The 19,297-nt window shown below is 39.6% G+C and overlaps 1 protein-coding gene across 4 annotated transcripts in view; it reads right to left on the bottom strand.

Moving 5' to 3' along the window:
• ABCC6 (ATP binding cassette subfamily C member 6) overlaps window positions 1-19,297 on the bottom strand; it is a 59,591-nt gene that overhangs the window by 30,751 nt on the left and 9,543 nt on the right. For 3 of the 4 annotated variants that reach the window (XM_027839642.1, XM_027839644.1, XM_027839645.1), the window contains exons 5-12: window positions 16,475-16,600; window positions 16,022-16,083; window positions 13,803-13,934; window positions 12,588-12,800; window positions 11,721-11,898; window positions 8,660-8,821; window positions 2,451-2,543; window positions 1,306-1,509 (exon numbers count right to left, since the gene is read on the bottom strand). In XM_027839642.1, the coding sequence (XP_027695443.1) occupies window positions 1,306-1,509; window positions 2,451-2,543; window positions 8,660-8,821; window positions 11,721-11,898; window positions 12,588-12,800; window positions 13,803-13,934; window positions 16,022-16,083; window positions 16,475-16,600 (1,170 nt within the window). The remainder of the gene's footprint in view (window positions 1-1,305; window positions 1,510-2,450; window positions 2,544-8,659; window positions 8,822-11,720; window positions 11,899-12,587; window positions 12,801-13,802; window positions 13,935-16,021; window positions 16,084-16,474; window positions 16,601-19,297) is intronic. The other variant, XM_027839643.1, reaches the window with a different exon arrangement.

Here is a 19,297-nt window from a genome sequence, read left to right as displayed (position 1 = left end):
GTCAAGAAGACCTGAGTTCAAATGTGGCTTCAGACATTTACTAACTATGTGACCCTGAGCAAGTCACTTAACCCAGTTTGCCTCGGTTTTCTCATCTACAAAATAAGGTGGAGAAGGAAATGGCAAACCATTCCAGTATATTTGCCAAGAAAACCCCAAAAGGGGTCATGAAGAGCTGAACATGACTGAAATGACTGAACATATTAAGTGCCATGTTATGAAGCACTATGCGTAATCATTTTTGTATGATATGAGTCAGGATGACCTGGATTCAGGTGCTATTCAGGGCCCTGCATGTAGTAGGCCTGTAGTAAATGTCTTTTGAAGTCAGGAAAGGGAAAAAGAGAAGAGAAAGGAAAGGAAATTAGGAAAGCTCTGAAACATGGAATATTCCTTAGGAACTCATTAGGAAATCATGAGGACTCTGGGCATCTGGAGGATGGAGATGAGCAAGGACAAACTTTGCTTGCATTAGGGTAGACTCACAGTATTTTAATCTACATATGAAAGGCCAGGAACATGGCTAGAAGGGTAGGAGAAATGATGACCTAGTTTCTGGGCTTAGATTTGTCTGTATATTCTTGCCACATATCTCTATGGAAGAGCAGAAAGGGCTTAGAGTTAAATAATAACAACAACTGGGGAACTCCAAGACCCAGAATCATTTAGCAGTTATTGGGTGAATGGCCATTATGTGGATACTCACTAGGACAGCAAGGCTTTCAGAGATTATAAACTAAGAGGTAAATGAAACACCCTCTATGAGCTAAAGTGAGGTCTCTGGCAGAGAAATCCAAGCCCCTGGACCAGGCAATTTAATCTAAAGAAAGGACAGATTGATTCTGTGGGCATTAGCTAAAGGTAAACACATCAGTGAGGGTTCATGAGGGGTTTTAATGGATGATGACTCACAGAGTACCTTAAACATCTCTGGAGAACACATCCTAAAGTTAGGGAGTGTCCTCAATGCCTATATTTCTTTTTGCTTTACAGTTTTCCTCAGTGACTAGCAGTTAGGGGTAGGGGGAGGTAACTGTTCAGTTGTTTTCAATCATGTCTGACTCTTTGTGATCTCATTTTGGGTTTTCTAGGCAAAGATACTGGAGTGTTTTGCCATTTCCTTCTCCAGCTCATTTTATAGATGAGGCAACTAAGGCAAACAGGGTTAAGTGACTTGCCCAGGGTCACACAGCTAGTAAGTTTCTGAAGCTGGATTTGAACTCAGGAAGATGAGTCTTCCTGACTCTAGGCCTGGCACTCTATCCACTGTGCCACCTAGCTGCCCCCAGAAGGTAACTAAATTACCAGAAATGTGGACAAGTGGAAAGACACCAAAGATACTGTAAAGAGGAATCCAGAGTTCTTCAAGGCCTGAAGTTCTCCTCTTCGGATGCTTAGGATCTTCTCCATAAAAACTTCTTCCCAGCCATGTAACTTGATGATTTTCATGTTCCTGAGAACGGAATCCGTTAGCCGGGCCCGATGATCTTTGTGCAGCATCTGTTCCTCCTGAAATAAACATAAGGGAGAACATGGGGAAATGTAAGGCAAGATCATGGAGATAATGACTATTAATTTGGACAAATCCAGTTTCCTTAGGGGACTCTGAGTGACAGGGTTGGTTCTGCATGCAGTTCAGGACATCTCTTACCTGAAAAAATTGTTCTCTAGTAATAATGAAGGAGTAAAAATTGCATTGGGAAAGGCTACTGAGGCAGCTAGATGGCTAAATGGATTAAGCGCTGGGCCTGGAGTCAGGAAGACCTGAGTTTGAATCTGACCTCAGACACTTACTAGCTGTGTGACCCTGGGCAAGTCACTTAACCTCTGTTTGCCTTTATCCCCTGGCGAAGGAAAATGGCAAATCACTCCAACATCTTTGCCAAGAAAACCCAATGGACAATAGGGTCCGCAGTGTCATGAAAAGTTGAACATGACTGAACAACAAAAGTAAGAGTAGTTGAATTTGTTTTCAAAGTTATAAAGCATTAGAAAGAGCCTTAATGATGCTTGACATTTTCTAAGTTTATGTTTGGCAGAATGTTTAGGTGGCCAACCTTGGAGCCAGGAAGGCCTGGGTTCAAGTCCTGCCTCTCTAACATACTGGTTATGTGACTGGATAAATCACTTAACCTCTCAGTATTCTAGGCACTTCTTGAAGACTCTGAGTTGCAGAGAAGATGTTGACCTACACTAGTAGGAGATTCCTTACCCAGGAGTTCCCAACACCAATGAAATAATAGGTTCAGTTCCCACTGCTCTCAAAAGAGCAATGTGGCATAGAATAGATCAAGGGTGAGTCTTGGAGCCAGCGAGACCTACACTCAAGTCCTTACCTCTGTTGAATACTAGCTGTGTGACCATGGGCAAATCGCTGAACTTTCAGTGCCCCATAAAACCTCCCCCGGGAAACAGGGCCACCACCAGTCCTGAAGAAACTCCCAACAAACCTGAAAATGGCTCCTCTTCTTGGTGATGATGAAATTCAAAGAGAGAAGGATAAGGTAGACAGCAATGGCTGTCAAAGCGGATGGACCGAGGAGCTGAAAGACAAGAAGACATCAGATTTGCTTGAGGCTCTTAAAAACTGTAAATTTCAGGATTATTCATTGACTCATAATTTGCAATTTAAAGTAAAAAAAAAAAAAAAAGCTTAGTAACTCACAAATGAGGTAGTGATAAACCAAGCCCAAGTCCCTGAAAAATTCCCAGATCATCAAGTAATAGATGAAGTCCAGATGTGGTCTCAGGAAGAAGCTTTTTCACATAATGAAATAGTCCTTAGATTGCTTGTTGTTATTGTTGTGCAGTTGTGTCCAACTCTTTATGAACCCATTTAGAGTTTTCTTGGCAAAAGATAGTGGAGTGGTTTGTCATTTCCTTCTCCAGCTCATTTTACAAATGAGGAACTGAGGCAAAAAGGGTTAAATGATTTGCCCAGGGTCACACAGCAAGTAGCTGTCTGAGGCTAGATTTGAACTCAGGAAAATCCATCTTCCTGACTCCAAGCCTGGCACTCTATCCACTGTACCATGTAGTTGCCCCTTAGATTGCTACAGATCAATATGTACTGGATTGAAGAACTGAAGATCTGGGTTCTAATTCTGCCTCTTACCACCTACTAACCTTGTGACCTTAGGCAAGTCAATGACCTCTATAGACTTCATTGTTCTTATTTATAAAGAGAAGGTGTACAAATGGTATTCAGGTGTGAAATATCCATCCTTTTTTTCCTCTGGGCAAATCATCTCTGGCAGATAGGATCCTGAAATTCTATTCATAAATATTTCTAAAGAAGAAGATTCCTCACATTCTTATAGTTCTTTTAGCTTTTATAGCTTTTTTTAATAGTTAACAAGTATCTCTTGTTCTTTCAGGGACCCAACGCAAAGCTACATTTTAGAAATCTTGAAATATTTGAAACACCATCATTAGCTGGGAATGGAAGCATGGAATCTGATTCAGTTTGATGCAATGGTGCCACCTGTTGGCCATATGGAAGAGTAGCCTGGATTACAAACGAGATTTGGCCTATCATTAGGGGAGGTATAAAAGAGAGCGCCAGAAAGTGAGATTTAAATCTTGTGGTTGGAGCCCTCTCATCTGACCTTGAATGACAAAGAACTGGGCAGTTCAGTTAAAAAAAAAAGATAGTGATCTCTGGGGATGATGGGACAATGGGGGCATGTCTTTATTATTTCATGGGCTCTGTACTTGAAAATGATTTTAGTTAATGGTAGTTTGGTTCAAACCCAAGAAGAGGAAACAATGTGAGCCACAACTAATTGAATCTGCTGGGATTCTGGCAAAGTCTGGGAAAAGGTGCTACGTTCCTGGGAGTAAGACCCTCTTAAATGAATATACATCATCTCTATCTGTTAAAAGGAGAAGAAAATCAGTTTTAAGGTCATAAGGAGTTACACCTGGAAATGGCCTTAGGGAGCATTTAGTCCAACTATCTCATTTTACAGATGACAAGACTGAGGCCAGGGAAGTGAAGTTATTTCCTCAAGGTCACTCAGGTAATAAGAAGCAGGATCAAGATCTGAAGGGAGATCTTCTCACCTCAAATTCAGTGCCATGCCTCACTTTACTCTCCAGTCATTTCCTCTCCACCTCTCTTGCCCCTTGAATCAGAAACCATGTTCTGTGGATATAACCTTTTCATCTCTGGAACCCCTGACCTGGGGACCCTGCTGGTCTGATTGATGAACATTTCCTAAAGAGGATGCCCATCAGTTGGGGAATGGCTGAACAAGTTGTGGTATATGATTGTGATAGAATACTATGATTCTTTAAGAAATGACAAAACCAGGTTGATTTTGAAAAACATGGAAAGAGTTACATGAAATAATCTTGAGTGAAATGAGCAGAACCAAGAAAATGTCATATACAGTAATAGCAATATTGTTCAGAGTAATTGTGAATGACAAAGTTATTCTGAGAATTATGAATATTCAAAGTAACTACAAAGGATCTATGAAGTAAGATGTTATCTACCTCCAGAGAAAAAACTGATATAAGGAAGTAGGTATTGTATGGTTTCACAGATATATGTGTCAAATGCCGGATATATATAGTGTGGAGTTGGGAGGGATGGAAGAAGATAGCTCAGAACTCATGTAACAACAACAACAATAACAAGAATGAAAGCTTCTTGAAGTCAAAGACTGGCTTTTTGTATTTGTATCACCAAGTGTCTGACATAGTAATTAATAAATAATAATAATAATAATAATAATAATAATAATAATAATAATAATAGCTAACATTTATACAGTGCTTACTATGTGCCACACTTACATTAAGCTAAGCACTTTATAATTACTATCTCATATAAGTAAACAAGAAAAAAAACAGAACAAAATGAAGAAATACTTCAGGTTAAGAGATGCTTTAGAGGTAAGCCAAGAAAAAAAATACTATATCAACTATAAACAGAGATTCATGGGAAAAATGATTTGGCCACAGAGATTACAAAAGTTGATGGCAAGAATTCAAGTAAGAGATTTTTAAAAAATGGAATGAAAAAATGAACTTAGCATTTGGGAGGGGAAAATGGAAAGGAGAATAAATACTTGAAAGTTGAAGGTAGAAAACATTATTCAGTTGTTTCTGACTCTTCCTGACCCCATTTGGGGTTTTCTTGGCAAAAATACTGGAGTGGTTTGCCATTTTCTTCCTCAGCTTATTTTACAGACGAGAAAACTGAGGCAAACAGGGTTAAGTGACTTCGCCAGGGTCATACAGTTAACAATTATCTGAGGCTGGATTTGAACTCAGGTCTTCTTGAAACCAGGCCTGGCACTCTACCCACTGCACCACATACCACCTAGTTGACCTAGAAACCCTTACCTAAATATTATACACCTTGAAAAGCAGAATAAAGTAAACTCAATGACTCAATAAAGTAAACAAGAAATATTACAATAAAATCAAAAGACTGAAAAAAATAGAAGAAAACATCAGGTATCCACTAACAAAAACAACTGACCTGGAAAACAGGTTAAAGGAAGATAGTTTAAGAATCACAGGGCTTCCTAACAACCATAACCAAATAAAAAACCTGGACACTGCATTTCAAGAAAGAAAATGACTCAAAAGCAGAGAGCAAAGTGAAAATGGAAAGAATCCATCAATCATCTCCTGAAAAACAAAATGAAAACACCCACGAACATCATAGCTAAATCCAGCAGTTCCAAGTCAAAGAAAAATACTGCAAGCAACCAGAAAGAACGAGTTCAAAAACCAAAGAAACTATGATCAGGATCATACAATAAAGTAGAAAAGTAAAAAAGAAAATTTTGGAATATGATATGCTAAAAGTCAAGAGATAAAAGTTTACAGATGAGAATAATTTACCTGTAAAACTGAACATACTACTACAGGGAAAAACTGACTTTTAAAATAATAGAAGACTTGCAAGCATTTTTGATGAAAAGAGAAGAGCTGAACAGAAACTTTGAAATGTAAACACGGAAGACACGAGAAACTGAAACGGGTAAACATAATTGAACAACTAGAAGATGCTAACTGCTTAATTCTAATGAGGTGGGGACAAATGTCCCTTCAGAATCTGAATGTCTTTAATGGTCACAGAAGGTGTTAAGTAAAATAATATCAGTACCTGGGTATAGTTTTGCTGTTTTGTTGATTTTAAGAAAGAAAAGAAAAGGGTAGGGGAAAGGAATATAGTGGGAAAGATATTAAGAAAAAGGGAGAGGAACTTACTATTTCACATAAAGGGAATGTGTGAGAAGAGTATACAAACATGGAGGCAAAAAAAGGAAATCATGATGGCACTCACTATGAAATCAGACAGCAAAAGGCTGAACACATGTTCACACACAGAAAAACAAAGTTTTATGTACAAATATATTAACCTCAGTAGGGAAACACAGAAGTATAGTGAGAGTAAAGAAGAGGAAGACTAGAGTAGGGAAGGGAATAGTCACGAGCAAAGCAAATTATAACTTTACAGGATTAATCATGAAGGAGAGATTAAAAAGAAAGAAAATCTAAGAACTAGAGACTGGGGTCTGGCCTTGGTGAACACAGGAGAAGCAGAGGGTAAGGATAGATCACTTCGATTGTTGAGTACTAATATTTATCATATTCCTTGTCTTTTTCCACTTCTTTTTAAAGAAGTAGAGAAAAGAGGAAAAGAGGGAAAAGTTGAGTTTATGACAAAAAGAAAAACACAATTAATCATAATAGTGAATGATTAACTCACCCACAAAATGGAGGAAGGTAGTGTTATAGATTAGAAAGTAGAATCCACTGGGGCAGCTAGGTGGTGCAGTGGATAGAGAACCGGCCCTGAAGTCAGGAGGACCTGAGTTCAAATCCGGCCTCAGACCAAACACTTGACACTTACTAGCTGTGTGACCCTGGGCAAGTCACTTAACCCCAATTGCCTTTACAAAAAAAAAAGAAAGTAGAATCCATAAACACATTCTTTGTAAGAAATGCACTCGAAACATAAAGATTCACAGAGTTAAATGAAGAACAGGAGAATTTAGCCAGGGGGATACCAATCATGATCTCAGATTCTTGTTGTGCTTGTTGCTGTTCATCCTTTCTTCTTGAAGAAGGCCAATGACACCATGAGGGTGATGTCTTAACTTGTGCATGGACTGGATTACTGTCTGCTCCAGAGTCATCAAAGTCCAGCAGGGAGAGAAGGGTAAAGATGACTGGCTCAGGATGCAGTGGGTAACCTCAACCTTTCTAAATTAAGGTTTTTTCCAGGTCTCAGTTTGTCTGTGGCAATACCCCATTCAATGACTAAGGATTAGGTAAGAGTTGAGACAAAAGATGGCTCAATTTACCTTCACAAAAACATCACTCTGGTAGGGGAAGACCCTCAGAGTTTCTGGCCAGAACAGAAAACAACAGCTATTTACTCTTATTCTAAGCCATCAAAACTAAACAATGAGCCATAGAGGCTTGGGTTGGGCCTATTATTGGCCATTCAGTGAAAGTCAGAATGATTTAGGTTTAAAGTAGCTCCATTTAAAAGACACTGGAAAAACAGCTAGGTGGTGAAGTGGATAGCACTCCAGCCCTGGAGTCAGGAGGACCTGAGTTCAAATCTGACCTCATATACTTGATACTTACTAGCTGTGTGACCTTGGGCAAGTCATTTATTTAACCCCATTGCCTAACAAAAATAAATAAATAAAAGACAGTGGGCTTTTAAAAAGCCTGTTTTTACAGAGCTATATTTCAAGAAATAAAAAATGAAAAACCACACAGGATGAAAAATAATTGTCCCAACTTTTTGAAAAAAAAAATAATGAAAATAAACATAAAGGAGGAGGAGGAAAAGAAGCAGCAGCAGCAGCATGGTTGAAAAATTAAGTAGAGAAACCACATTATTCCTAAAGGTACCACAGATAATGAAATAATATCAGTACTTAATACACATGCATGCACTCAATGACACATTTAAATACTAGAAGGAAAGCTAATCATATTATAGGGAGAAACAGAAACTATTTAGCAAAACTATAATAGTTGGAGAACCTTAATGGGTCTATTTTGGACCTAAAAAAATCTAAAAAGATACATAAGAATGAAATTAGACCCTAAATAGAGTTTTAGAAAAGTTGAAATGATCTATGATGATTAATGGATGGGAATTAAAAGAAATATACATATTCCAAGCTATCTATGGCACCTTCATGAAAACTGACCATGTGCCAGGGCATAAAACACTTATAAATAAATACTTTCAGGCAGCATGGTTTAATGGAAAGAGTTCTGGATTGTATTTGAATTCAGAGGACCTGTGTTCAAATCCTAGCTCACCCACTTACTATCTGAGTGACCTTGTTTAAGTCACTTAAGCTCTTGAGCCTTAATTTCCCCATCTGTAAAATGAAAAGTTTGGACTATGTGACCTTTAAATTCCATTCAAGCTGTAAATCTATGATCCTATGACATCTGGTATCACAAAATAACCCTGTGGGGAAGGAACAGAAGGCATTATACTGTCCCTGTTTAATAGATAGGTCAACCAGCATAACATGATTAAGTGAATAGAATTAGATTTAAGTTGTTCTTGATTACACAATCAAGGAGTTTTCAATCAGATGTAGGTTACTCCTTGTTTCTCAGTTCCTTACTAAGAAACCTAGGTTCCCATGGCTCCTACCTGCCAAAGGAATGTGAAGCAGACAGTCATCCAGACCACAGGAAGCCATAGGCCATTCAGATACAAAACAGCATCCATCAGTCGCTGTACATCCACAGACACGAGGTTGATGACCTCTCCCACTGCAGCAGTTTTCCGCATAGCACTTGAGAGAACTAAAACCTGGGTTAGGAAAAGAATAAAGATGTCTTAAGTCTGACAGGAAGGGGAGCCTTCCAGAGAAAAGAACACTAAGGACTTAGAATAGTAAGTCTCAGGTAGCTTGAAGGAGAGAGGACTTAGCTACCACACTCATGGAGCAAAGAAAGAGCCCATCAGGCTTCCTGTCACTTTTTTGTTTGCCTTGCATAGATAGTAACTCTTGTATTCATTTAGCTCCTTACTATCCAGTATATTATAGTCAGGGGTGTACTGGAGCCAACACATATTGGCTGTGCCCATTATTATATTTTCAGTATGAGTATTCATAGCTTGGAAGTCAGAAAATACTACAAATCAGGGCTTGATTTTTTATTATTTGTTTGATTATCTAAACCAGGGTTGGCAAACTACAGAAGCCTATATATATATAATTTATATATATATAATAAAATATAATTTTATTACATTTTAACTTAAAGTTATAAATTTTATTATATTTAAATATATAAACATGATTTTATTTTAAAATATAAGTACACATATAAAATATAATTTAAAATAATATTTTAAAATATAAAAATCATTCTTAGCTCCTGGGCCATACAAAAACAGACTGTTAGTGGGCTGTAGTTTGTTTACACTTGGTTCAGATTCAAGAAAATAATGGAGAAAATGTTAATAATGTGGATTAAGCTTAAAAGTGTGTCATATATACATTTTCCAAGGCACCCCATTTCTACCCAACCCCATTTGATATTAAACATTTACTAGCATATATCTGATTATAACCCTTGCTTCAGGTCATTCCCTCCTATGTATCCAGTCTATCTGCTGAACAGTTCACTCCCTTGTTTCAAACCAAACTTAGTGAACCAGCATCCCTTCCCTGGCTTCCCCAGTGGTACAGAATCTGAGGCCCACACAAGATAAGAACATATCTTCAGGATATGGACAGGGAAAGAAGAACTTTTCCTTAAATCCTCTTCCCTCTGAAACAGAAGTACAATCTGGTCTTGTGTGTAGAAGCAGCATGATTTGAAGGGTGCCCGTGAAGGCCTCCCTTAAAACAAAACAAAATAAAACAAACAAAAAAAACACTACTCAAGTACTATGGTACCTGAAATTCCACCATTCCTTTTCTACTAATCCAGCCCTCTTTTAAGATTTAAATGCTAATTCAGAGCACAAAGGCATAGGCCTGTAATCCATTCTGCCATTGGTAGGATAAAGATCTTTTGAGTTTAAAAGTTCTGAGTTGACTGGGCTAGGATGATTGCATGTCCACACTAAGGTTAAACATTAATATCATGAGCCCTCGGGGAAAGCAGGCTGGGGGTGGGGGTGTTGGGGTGTGAGGTGCACCAATTTGCTTAAGGAGGGGAGAACTAGCCCAGATTGTAAATGGAGCAGGTCAAAGCTGTTGTGCCAATCAGAGTGGCATGAAGCCATGAGTAGCCGTTATACTTCCAGCCTGGGAGGGAGACTCAATCTTTTAAAGAAAGTAAATGCTGGGAGTGGCCAGTTGGCACTACAGATAGTCATGAACTTGGAATCATAGGACTTGAATTGACTCAAGTAAACTTGCCACTTCTTACTTGAGTGACCTTGAAGAAATCACTTAACCTCTATAAACCTCAGTTTCTTTAACTGTAAAACAAAGGGTTGATCTCCTAACAGAGAAGTGATAGACTCAAGGCACAAAAAAGATACATTTTGGACATGGCCATCATTTTGCTTATCTATACTTCTATGCCACAAAGCTTTCCCTTCCCTTTTCTTTTTCTCAGTTTTCAATGGAGGGTTAAGAGAAGAGGAGGTTTAGCAATAGCAATAGTGATGCCAAAAATAAGAGAGCTATTGAAACACCCTTTTTTAAATAAACAGAAGAGAACAGAAGGAAGTTCAGAAGGAAGCACAGACAAGCAGGAAGGTTTTGAAAGTAGTATATAGATTTTTTTTTAAAAAAGGCAGCAGTATGAATTGGAGAGCCACAGTTACACAGAGAATCTCTGTATTCTGCTGTGTATGTGAAAATGATCTTTGTGAAGTGTTTAAGTTCAGAATAAAAATATATTTTAAATTAAAGGGTTAGATCAGATGAGGTACATTCTAGATCTAGTTGTTATTATTGTGGTTCAGTTGTTTCAGTCGTGCCCTACTCTTCATGACACCATTTGGGGTTTTCTTGGCAAAGAGATTGGAGTGGTTTGCCATTTCCATCTCCAGCTCATTTTATGGGTTAGGAACTGAGGCAAACGGGATTAAGTGACTTGCCCAGGGTCATATAGCTAGTAAGTATGTGAGGCCAGATTTGGACTCAGGAATATGTGCCTTCCTAACTCCAGGCCCAGGGCTTTATCCACTGCACCACCTAATTGCTACCCATGAGATTAGTTATAGAAATACCACCTATGGGACAGCTAGGTGGCAAAGTGGATAGAACACAGACCCTGAAGTCAGGAGGACCTGAGTTCAAATCCGGCCTCAGACCAAACACTTGACACTTACTAGCTGTGTGACCCTGAGCAAATCACTTAACCCCAATTGCCTTTAAAAAAAAGAAAAGAAATACCACCTAGCTATCCATGAGAGTAGTTACAAAAATATTAAACTAATTCACACTAAAAAGTAAATTATTAGGTCCTTGTTCCTTTAGTAGAGAGTACTGAGTTGCTGAATGTCTATGGGGAGATGAGAAAGATGCTAAAAGGAAAAGGGCAAAGAAATCCATGGCAAACAAAGTTTCTTCACAGTTTCCTGAGGTTCATATCACAGGAGGTTATTGAGGTTTCTCTCCTTGTCTTTCCATCCCTATATATTAGGAGGGATTTAAGAAGACTGGTTCACCAGAAACATTCCCAGTACTTCGGGGTTCTTGACATCCTGCAGTCACTGGTTTAGCTGGAGGGGGTCCACTTACCTTCCTGTACACCAAGCCCATCACAGCTGTCCTAAGCCTTAGCTCCAAGACCATGAACACATACATGTGGCGTTGCTCAAACAGGGTTTGCAGGCAGGCAGAAAGGAAAAGTAGCACTGCATAGAAATAGCCCTTCCAGGCTGGAGCTTCAGGGTCACTGATGAACTCTAGAAAAAAGCTCCAGGAAAAAGGACAACCAGTGAGAGAAGACATTGCAGGGATCATTTGCCTAAGTCTGGGCTATCTCTTTTCAAGCAACACTCATATTTAAATTATTATTGATGATGATGATGATGATAGCTACCATATATAGAGTTTTAAGATTAGCAAAGCTTTTTACATATTTTATCTTATTTGGTCCTAACAACCCTGTCGAGTAGAAGTTAGTATTATCCCATTTTGCTGAGGAGGAAATTGAGACTGAGAGAGGTTAAGTGTCTTGCTCAGGGTCATACAGATATTAAGTGCCTGAGTCAAGATTTACTTTAGAAAACTTAAAAAAAAAAGTTTTACTGATGTATTTTGTTTTCACATTACAAACATCTAGAGATTTGAACTCAGATCTTTGTCACTCCAAGTCTAGTGCTTTCTCTACTATGACACCTAGCTGCCTCAGCAAGGATTGGATGAGATTGGTCATTTTCTTGGTTTTCTTTTTCCTCTCTCATTTCTTTTCTTACCAATTCACTTGTACCTGACCCAGGCTCCTACTCCAAGAGCAAGGAACAAGGAAGGAAAGGAAACATCTAGAGGTAAAGGAAAGTTGAAACTGGGGACCATCAGTACCTTCCTTGGGGCTGCCAATTAAAGAATGTCACCCGTGGAGGGGTAGAAGACAAATGGGGCAGTTCTTGCAGCTGGACCTACCTCAGGATCTTTGGGATGGCAAACCTGAAGATATCGCAGATGATTAAACTGAGAGTCCCAAGGAGGAAGGTGATGTTAAACACTTTCCAGATTGCCTTCAGCAAAAGGAGTCGAAAATTCTGGTGCCTCTGCAGGAAAGCGTCAGTCTCTGAAGGGAATGTTAGTTCAACTCTCTTTTCTTCATCCCTTTCAAATCCCACTTCCTCTTTGGTCCTTAAGAAAGGAAGAAGCATGTTCTAAGTCCGACTAGCCCCCAAGAGACAAATTCCCTTACTTAGTATACAAAAGTAATTCTGCTGTTCTATCTGCTTAGAGTTCATAGAATTAGAAAAATTTATTTGGAAGGGATATTGGTAGCCAACTAGTCCATTTTCTTATTGTTCAGTTGTGTCTGACTCTTCATGACTCCATTTGGGGTTTTCTTGGCAAAAATAGTAGAGTGGTTTGCCATTTCCTTTTCCAGCTCATTTTACAGATGAGGAAACTGAGGCAAACAGGGTTAAGTGACTTGCCAAGAGTTACACAGCTAGTAAGTGTCTGAGGCCAAATTTGAACTCAGGAAGATCCAGGTCTGGCACTCTATCCACTATGCCATGTAACTTACCTGGATTTTTCAAGTAGTATAAATCCATTTGCTCTGAGCTACCTACATTCCCTTACTCAGTCCCCTTGTGACCAAGGGCACAGGCATATGAAAACTGGGGTTGAGTCTTTGTCTTGAGAACACAGTGAAGCTACCTCATTAAGCACCACAATCCCTCCAACTGAACTAATTGGACCGACCTTTGATAGAGGTATGAAAAAATTCCTTGATGGTGAGGGTGGGACCCAGCTTTCAATAAATAATCCTTTTGCCCTTCGACACCCTGGAAAGCTAATATGAAACCAACCTTGCAAACAGAAAAAAAAAATCACCTTCTTGTCTTGTTGCTCGGACTTACTATAAGGCGAGCCTGAGCAAATGTCTCTCTGAAGGAGTCTATACCTGTAAGCTCTAAAAATGTAATACTTATAACTATTATTGAAAACTGGAAATTAGCTGATAGTCACTTGAGAGGAAAGGTGGGAGACAGGATAGGGGGAAAGTAGGGTAAATAAATTATGATTTGGTTGAGAGTACCCTGAGAGGGAAAATAGGATAATACCCAAACTAAAGTTTGCCGGATTCTCAATCGTGCATGAGCTGGCTTGGCTCCTGCCCTCTGGAGCACTTACCGCTGGGTTTCATTACAGAGCTTCTTCCATTCTCTTTCAAGTTGGGATATGATTTCCTCAGATGAATTTTCTTTCCCAAGTGACCAGAGGTCATCCAGCTCTAAGGGCTTCCTGTAGCCCTGCCACACTAGCCTATTAAAAAACAAATCTTTCAGGCAGTTACCAAAGACAACCCCATCACCTCCTTATAAGCCCATCTTATCTTTTGCCAACTGAAGGAAGAAGAAGCTCTGTAAAGAAGTCTACCATGTGCCAGGCACTGTGCTAAGTGCTTTACAATATTACCTCACTTAATCCTCACAAAAACCTTATATTATCCTCATTTGACAGTTGGGGAAACTATAGGAACTGTTATTATCCCCACTTTTACAGTTTGGGAAAATGAGGCAAACAGAGGTTAAAGTGACTTACCCAGGGTCACACAACAAGTAAGTGTCTGAGACTGGCCTGGAACTTGGATCCTTCTGACGCCAGGTCCAGTGCTCTATCCATTGCACTACCTAGCTGTACTCTATGTGCCAGTCAGAGTGTACTAAGAAGCTATTCCTTGAACTCAGTATTTCATCTCCTTTGTGCATTCACACAAACTGTCCCCCATACCTGGAATGTACTCCATCCTCACTGCTACTTTCAGAATCCTTATTTTCCATTAAGTCTTAGCTTAGGTCCCACTTCCTTCTCTCTCTCTTTAAATAACCTGGTATTTATTTTTCTGTGTGCATGTAGTATCCCCGAAGATGAACATAGGTCTTTTGAGGGCAGGGCAGAGCTTGGCTTGTTTTTATCTTTGTATCTCAGCACCTGGCATAGTATCTTGCATATTATAGGTTCTCAATAAATGTTAAATGGATTGCTGGCCTTTGAGTTTACTGAAAGCTTGGGTAGCCAGATGTGATGGCACATGGCAGTAATCCCTGCTACTGAGGAGATCTCTTGAGCTCAGTAGTTCTGAGCTGCAGTAAGCCAATTAGCATTAAGACCAGCATCAACACAGTGAATCACAGGGCTTGGGAGTGGATTTGAGGGATCACCAGGTTCTCCAACAAGGGATGAATTGACCCAGTTCAGAAATGGAGCAGGTCAGATCTCCTATGCCAATAAGTAATGAGATTAGACTCATGAGAAACCACTGCACTTCTAGCCTAGGAAAGAGCAGGAGACCAAGTCTTTAAAAGAAAAAAAGAAAGAAAAAGGAAATATGGGCACTGCTGTTTTACTGAGGAAGCAATCAAGTAAGACCTGTTGATATGAGTATTGGTATCTCAGATGAGGCCACACTCAGTGTGACTGTGTACCAAACTCAACTTGAACCTTGGAGGTAGATGCTGGAAAGTCAATACTCAAATTCTAAGATGTTGCTGAGATCACCAAAGAACAAACTCTTAAGCACCAATAAACTGAATTCAAGTGGCATACTATTGTATTGGTCCCAAGAAAAGGGAAACTACAACAAAGACAGTTGCATCAGTTATGCCTGATGACACTGAGGAACACTGTTAGATCTGGGGGACCTTGTGGGATTGGGTGATCAGAGATAGGAAGGGCACTAAAAGAAGAGATGGAATGGTGTGGTAGTGGAAAGATAAGTGGCTTGTGTGTCAGAGGATCTGGGTTTAAATATGGGCCCTGCTATTTTCTACCTGTGTGCCCTTTGACAAGTTGATTTGTCCTTTATGAGCCCCAGTTACTCCCTTTGTTAAATAGGAAGTTTGGAGTATTTGATCACAAAATGACAGAGATGTAAGGGGCCTTAGAAGTCATTGTGTTCAACTGGCATCTGACCAACAATTCCTTCTAGAATCACAGGGAAATAGATTTATCGATTTATAGATTTAGAGCTGATAGATACCTTAGAAGCCATCTGGTCCAATCCTTTCACTTTACAGATAAGGAAACTGAGGCCCAGATAGATTAAATAAGTTCCCGAAGGCCATCCTTAACAAATGGTTGTCTAGCCTTTTGCCTAAAGAGTTCCCCTGTCCCCTCCCTAGTGACATAGAACCAACTACCTCCAAGGTAGCATTTTCTACTTGTGGACAGCTCTAAATGTTAGCAAAGTCATTCCTCCTTAGAGCCAAAAACTTCCCTTCTGATGTCCCATTTGACTCTACAGGCTATGATGCTTAAAGCAATTAAATCCATAGTGGAAGGAGAGAATAACGGTCAAGAGCCTTAAAGGGCAGTTAATTACAATACCCTGCTACTTCTTTTTTTCTTACCTAGAAAACCACCAGAATGTGGCTTTGGAAGGAAGTGAGGCTCCAGATTCAGGACATGGATTCTGGAAGAAGCAGAAGGAAGTTGATTTTTGATGTACCAGACAGGATCACATATCCTATCTTTCTCAAAGTCCCTAACAAAGCGTTAGGTGCTCAATAAATAGTTGACTAATTTTAGAGTCATAGACTCATAGACTTGTAAACTGTTGGAGATCCTATAGTCCACCTCACCCTCAGTTGAGGAAAACAGGCCTTTAGAGGTGACACAGCTAGTCAGTAGTAGAGAAGTAGAGCCAGAACTAACACCCAGGTTTCCTGAAGTCTGATCTTACGGCACTACACCATTACCTTGCTCCTTTTCCCTGGGGAAAGGTTCAGATACTCAGAGCAGGGGCTTGCTCTCTCCATTTATTTCAGGACAGGCTGGGGAAGAACGAGATGGTTGGCACTTACTGAGTCATGAAGGACTTTTGAGAAGAATGGAGGCTGGTCAGCTAGGAAGGACAATACAAGCTGTGCACCAATCAGAGCTGAACAAAAATAGGTTATGAGGTGGTGGAAGGTGTCTTCTGGGAAGCCCTGGAAAGTGTAAAAGCAATCAATAAATCCACAAACATTTATTAAGCACCGACTATGCACTAGCCACTGTGCCAGGTGCAAGGGATATAATGAATCCCTTCATATGTAAGGCTGAGTAAGAAGGGTCTAACCTACCTTTTTTTCCCTTTGGGGGTAAAAAAACCTAGTTAAATTAAAAGTGTGGGAAGGAAAAGTTAGAGAAATTAAGAAAAATGCCAGAGTAGTGATATGCAGCTATATGGTATAGTGGATACAGAGCTAAACCTGGAGTCAGTTCAAATCCAGCCTCAGACATTTACTAGCTGTATGACCCTGGGCAAGTCACTTAACCCTGTTTGCCTCAGTTCTTACCTGTAAAATGAGCTAGAGAAGGAAACTGCAAACCAGTCTGGTATCTTTGCCAAGAAAACCCCAAATGGGGTCATGATTGAAATGAACAACATTAAAGGATGCTGGGGCAAACTCTTATTTTTTTTTTTGCAAACTTTTTTAGAATGTCTCCTATGAGTGTTACAAGTAGTTTCTGATTCACAAACAGTTGATTTATCTGCATCCTATAGCCCTGCAATCCTAGAGCTAAAGACAGGGCATTTCCCCAAAAGTGGTTGTGGTGGCTGTAGGAAGGTGACATTTGGTACAACAGACTGAGGTGGAGTCATAGACCCGAGTACAAGTCCTGACTCTGCTGCTCAATATTTCTACGACCTTGAGGTTACAGGATCATAGAGTTAAAGCTAGAAGGGACCAGAGAGACCATTAAGTCCACCCTGCCCTCCTGCCATTTTACAGATGAAGAAGATGAAGGTTCAGAGACAGCAGGTGTCTTGGCTAGGGTTATACAGATAGTAAATGCCTTAGGCCGATTCAAAACCCAGCTTTCTTGACTCCAAGTCCAGTATGCTATATCCACTGAGTCACTCTTCCTCCAAAGCAAGTGACTTATCCTTTCTGGGTTAGAATGAAGGTTGCAGCCCTTTTAGATCTCAATCGATAATCATATAGTACTTGCAGGTTTACAAGGCATTTTACCCATACACTTATTTGAAACTCACAATTACCCTCTGAAGTAAGGTACAACATCAATAGGTATTATTGTCCCCATTTTACAAACGAGGAAACTCAGACTCATAGGGGTCATTGCATCAGAAGGTTCTCAGGATATGAATCCAGGTCTCTTTTGACTCCAAATTGGGTATTCCTATTACAGTAGCTGCAAGGGAAATCCCTCACCCCTACTAAACACCTCCATGAATGGTAAGGAGTCTTATCCCTCTCATTCTCCCTTGCTTAGTTGTATCTGTCTTAAAAAAAATGCCATTCCTGCCATGATAATTTCTCCTCCTTTCATCTTTAAACCCTACAATTATTTGAAAGTAATAATAACAAAAATTGCCATTTATTTAGAGCTTTAAAATTGGCAAAGCATCTTACATACATTATCTCATTTGAGTACTATAGTTCAGTGATATTATGGGTTTAAACAAATTTATGGGTAGGCCTAAGAGGGGAACACTATGCAAGCATTGCTTACATGGAAAAATTTATTTCAGGTTCCCCCCCCACCAAATTTCATTCTAAAACTGATTTACATATTATATTTTGCAATAGAATCAATTTGCCAGTCAGGGATTGCCTTGATTGTTTGAGGGTGATGATGTTTAATATTGATTAATACTATGTTAATTATTAATGTTATATTAAGTAATAATATTACTATGTTAATTTATGTTTCCTCCCTTTGTTTTTTTTGTTTTGTTTTGTTTTGTTTTGGCTAGGCAATGGGGTTAAGTGACTTGCCCAGGGTCACACAGCTAGTAAGTGTCAAGTGTCTGAGGCCAAATTTGAACTCAGGTCCTCCTGACTTCAGGGCTGGTACTCTATCCATAGTGCCACCTAGCTGCCCCCAAAGCAAAGGGGTAAATACAGCAACCTACCTTTCTATTTTTTTTTTTTTTTGGGTGAGGCAATTGGGGTTAAGTGACTTGCCAAGAGTCACATAGCTAGTGAATGTTATATGTCTGAGGCCGGATTTGAACTCAGGTCTTCCTGACTCCAGGACCGGTGCTCTATCCACTGCACCACTTAGCTGCTCCTTCCTCCCCTTTGGACCAAGATAAAACAGGCATCTTGTTCAAGGAATTATTATCTATTACTCTATCTCATCAATTTTTGTATCCCAAATAATTTGCACGTATGTACAAATTATAATTTCCTCAATTTAGAAAACTCCCACTGTGGGAGTATTTTCCTTCCTCGGATCATAATCTACTTAACAGATGAATCCCAAGAAGTTGCTGGAAGAATGTAGAGGTTAAGGAACTTGCCCAGGGTCAGGCAGTAAGTATGAGAGTTAGAATTTTATACTCAGATCTGCCTGCCTCCAATCCCAGCATTCTATCTTTTATACCACATTGCTTCTCACTTCGTGGATAGTAGTCATGCAATAAATGGGGCAGCTATGTGGCACAGTGGACAGAGTGCCATGCCTGGAGTCAGGAACACTAATCTTCGTGAGCTCAAATTTGGACTTGAGATGCTTACTAGCTGTGTGACCTAGTCAAGTCACTTAACCTCGTTTGCCTCAATTTCTTCCCCTGTAAGGAGAAGGAAATGGCAAACCACTCCAGTATCTCTGCCAAAAGAACTCCAAACGGGGTCACGAAGAGTTGGACAAGACTGAAAAACAACTCAACAACA

Source organism: Vombatus ursinus, unplaced genomic scaffold (genome assembly GCF_900497805.2).
Source record: "Vombatus ursinus unplaced genomic scaffold, bare-nosed wombat genome assembly UNPS02014832.1, whole genome shotgun sequence".
NCBI classification, from domain to species: domain Eukaryota; kingdom Metazoa; phylum Chordata; class Mammalia; order Diprotodontia; family Vombatidae; genus Vombatus; species Vombatus ursinus.
Note: the sequence above shows the minus strand (reverse complement) of the source record. Positions and strands in the feature narration are given on the sequence as shown.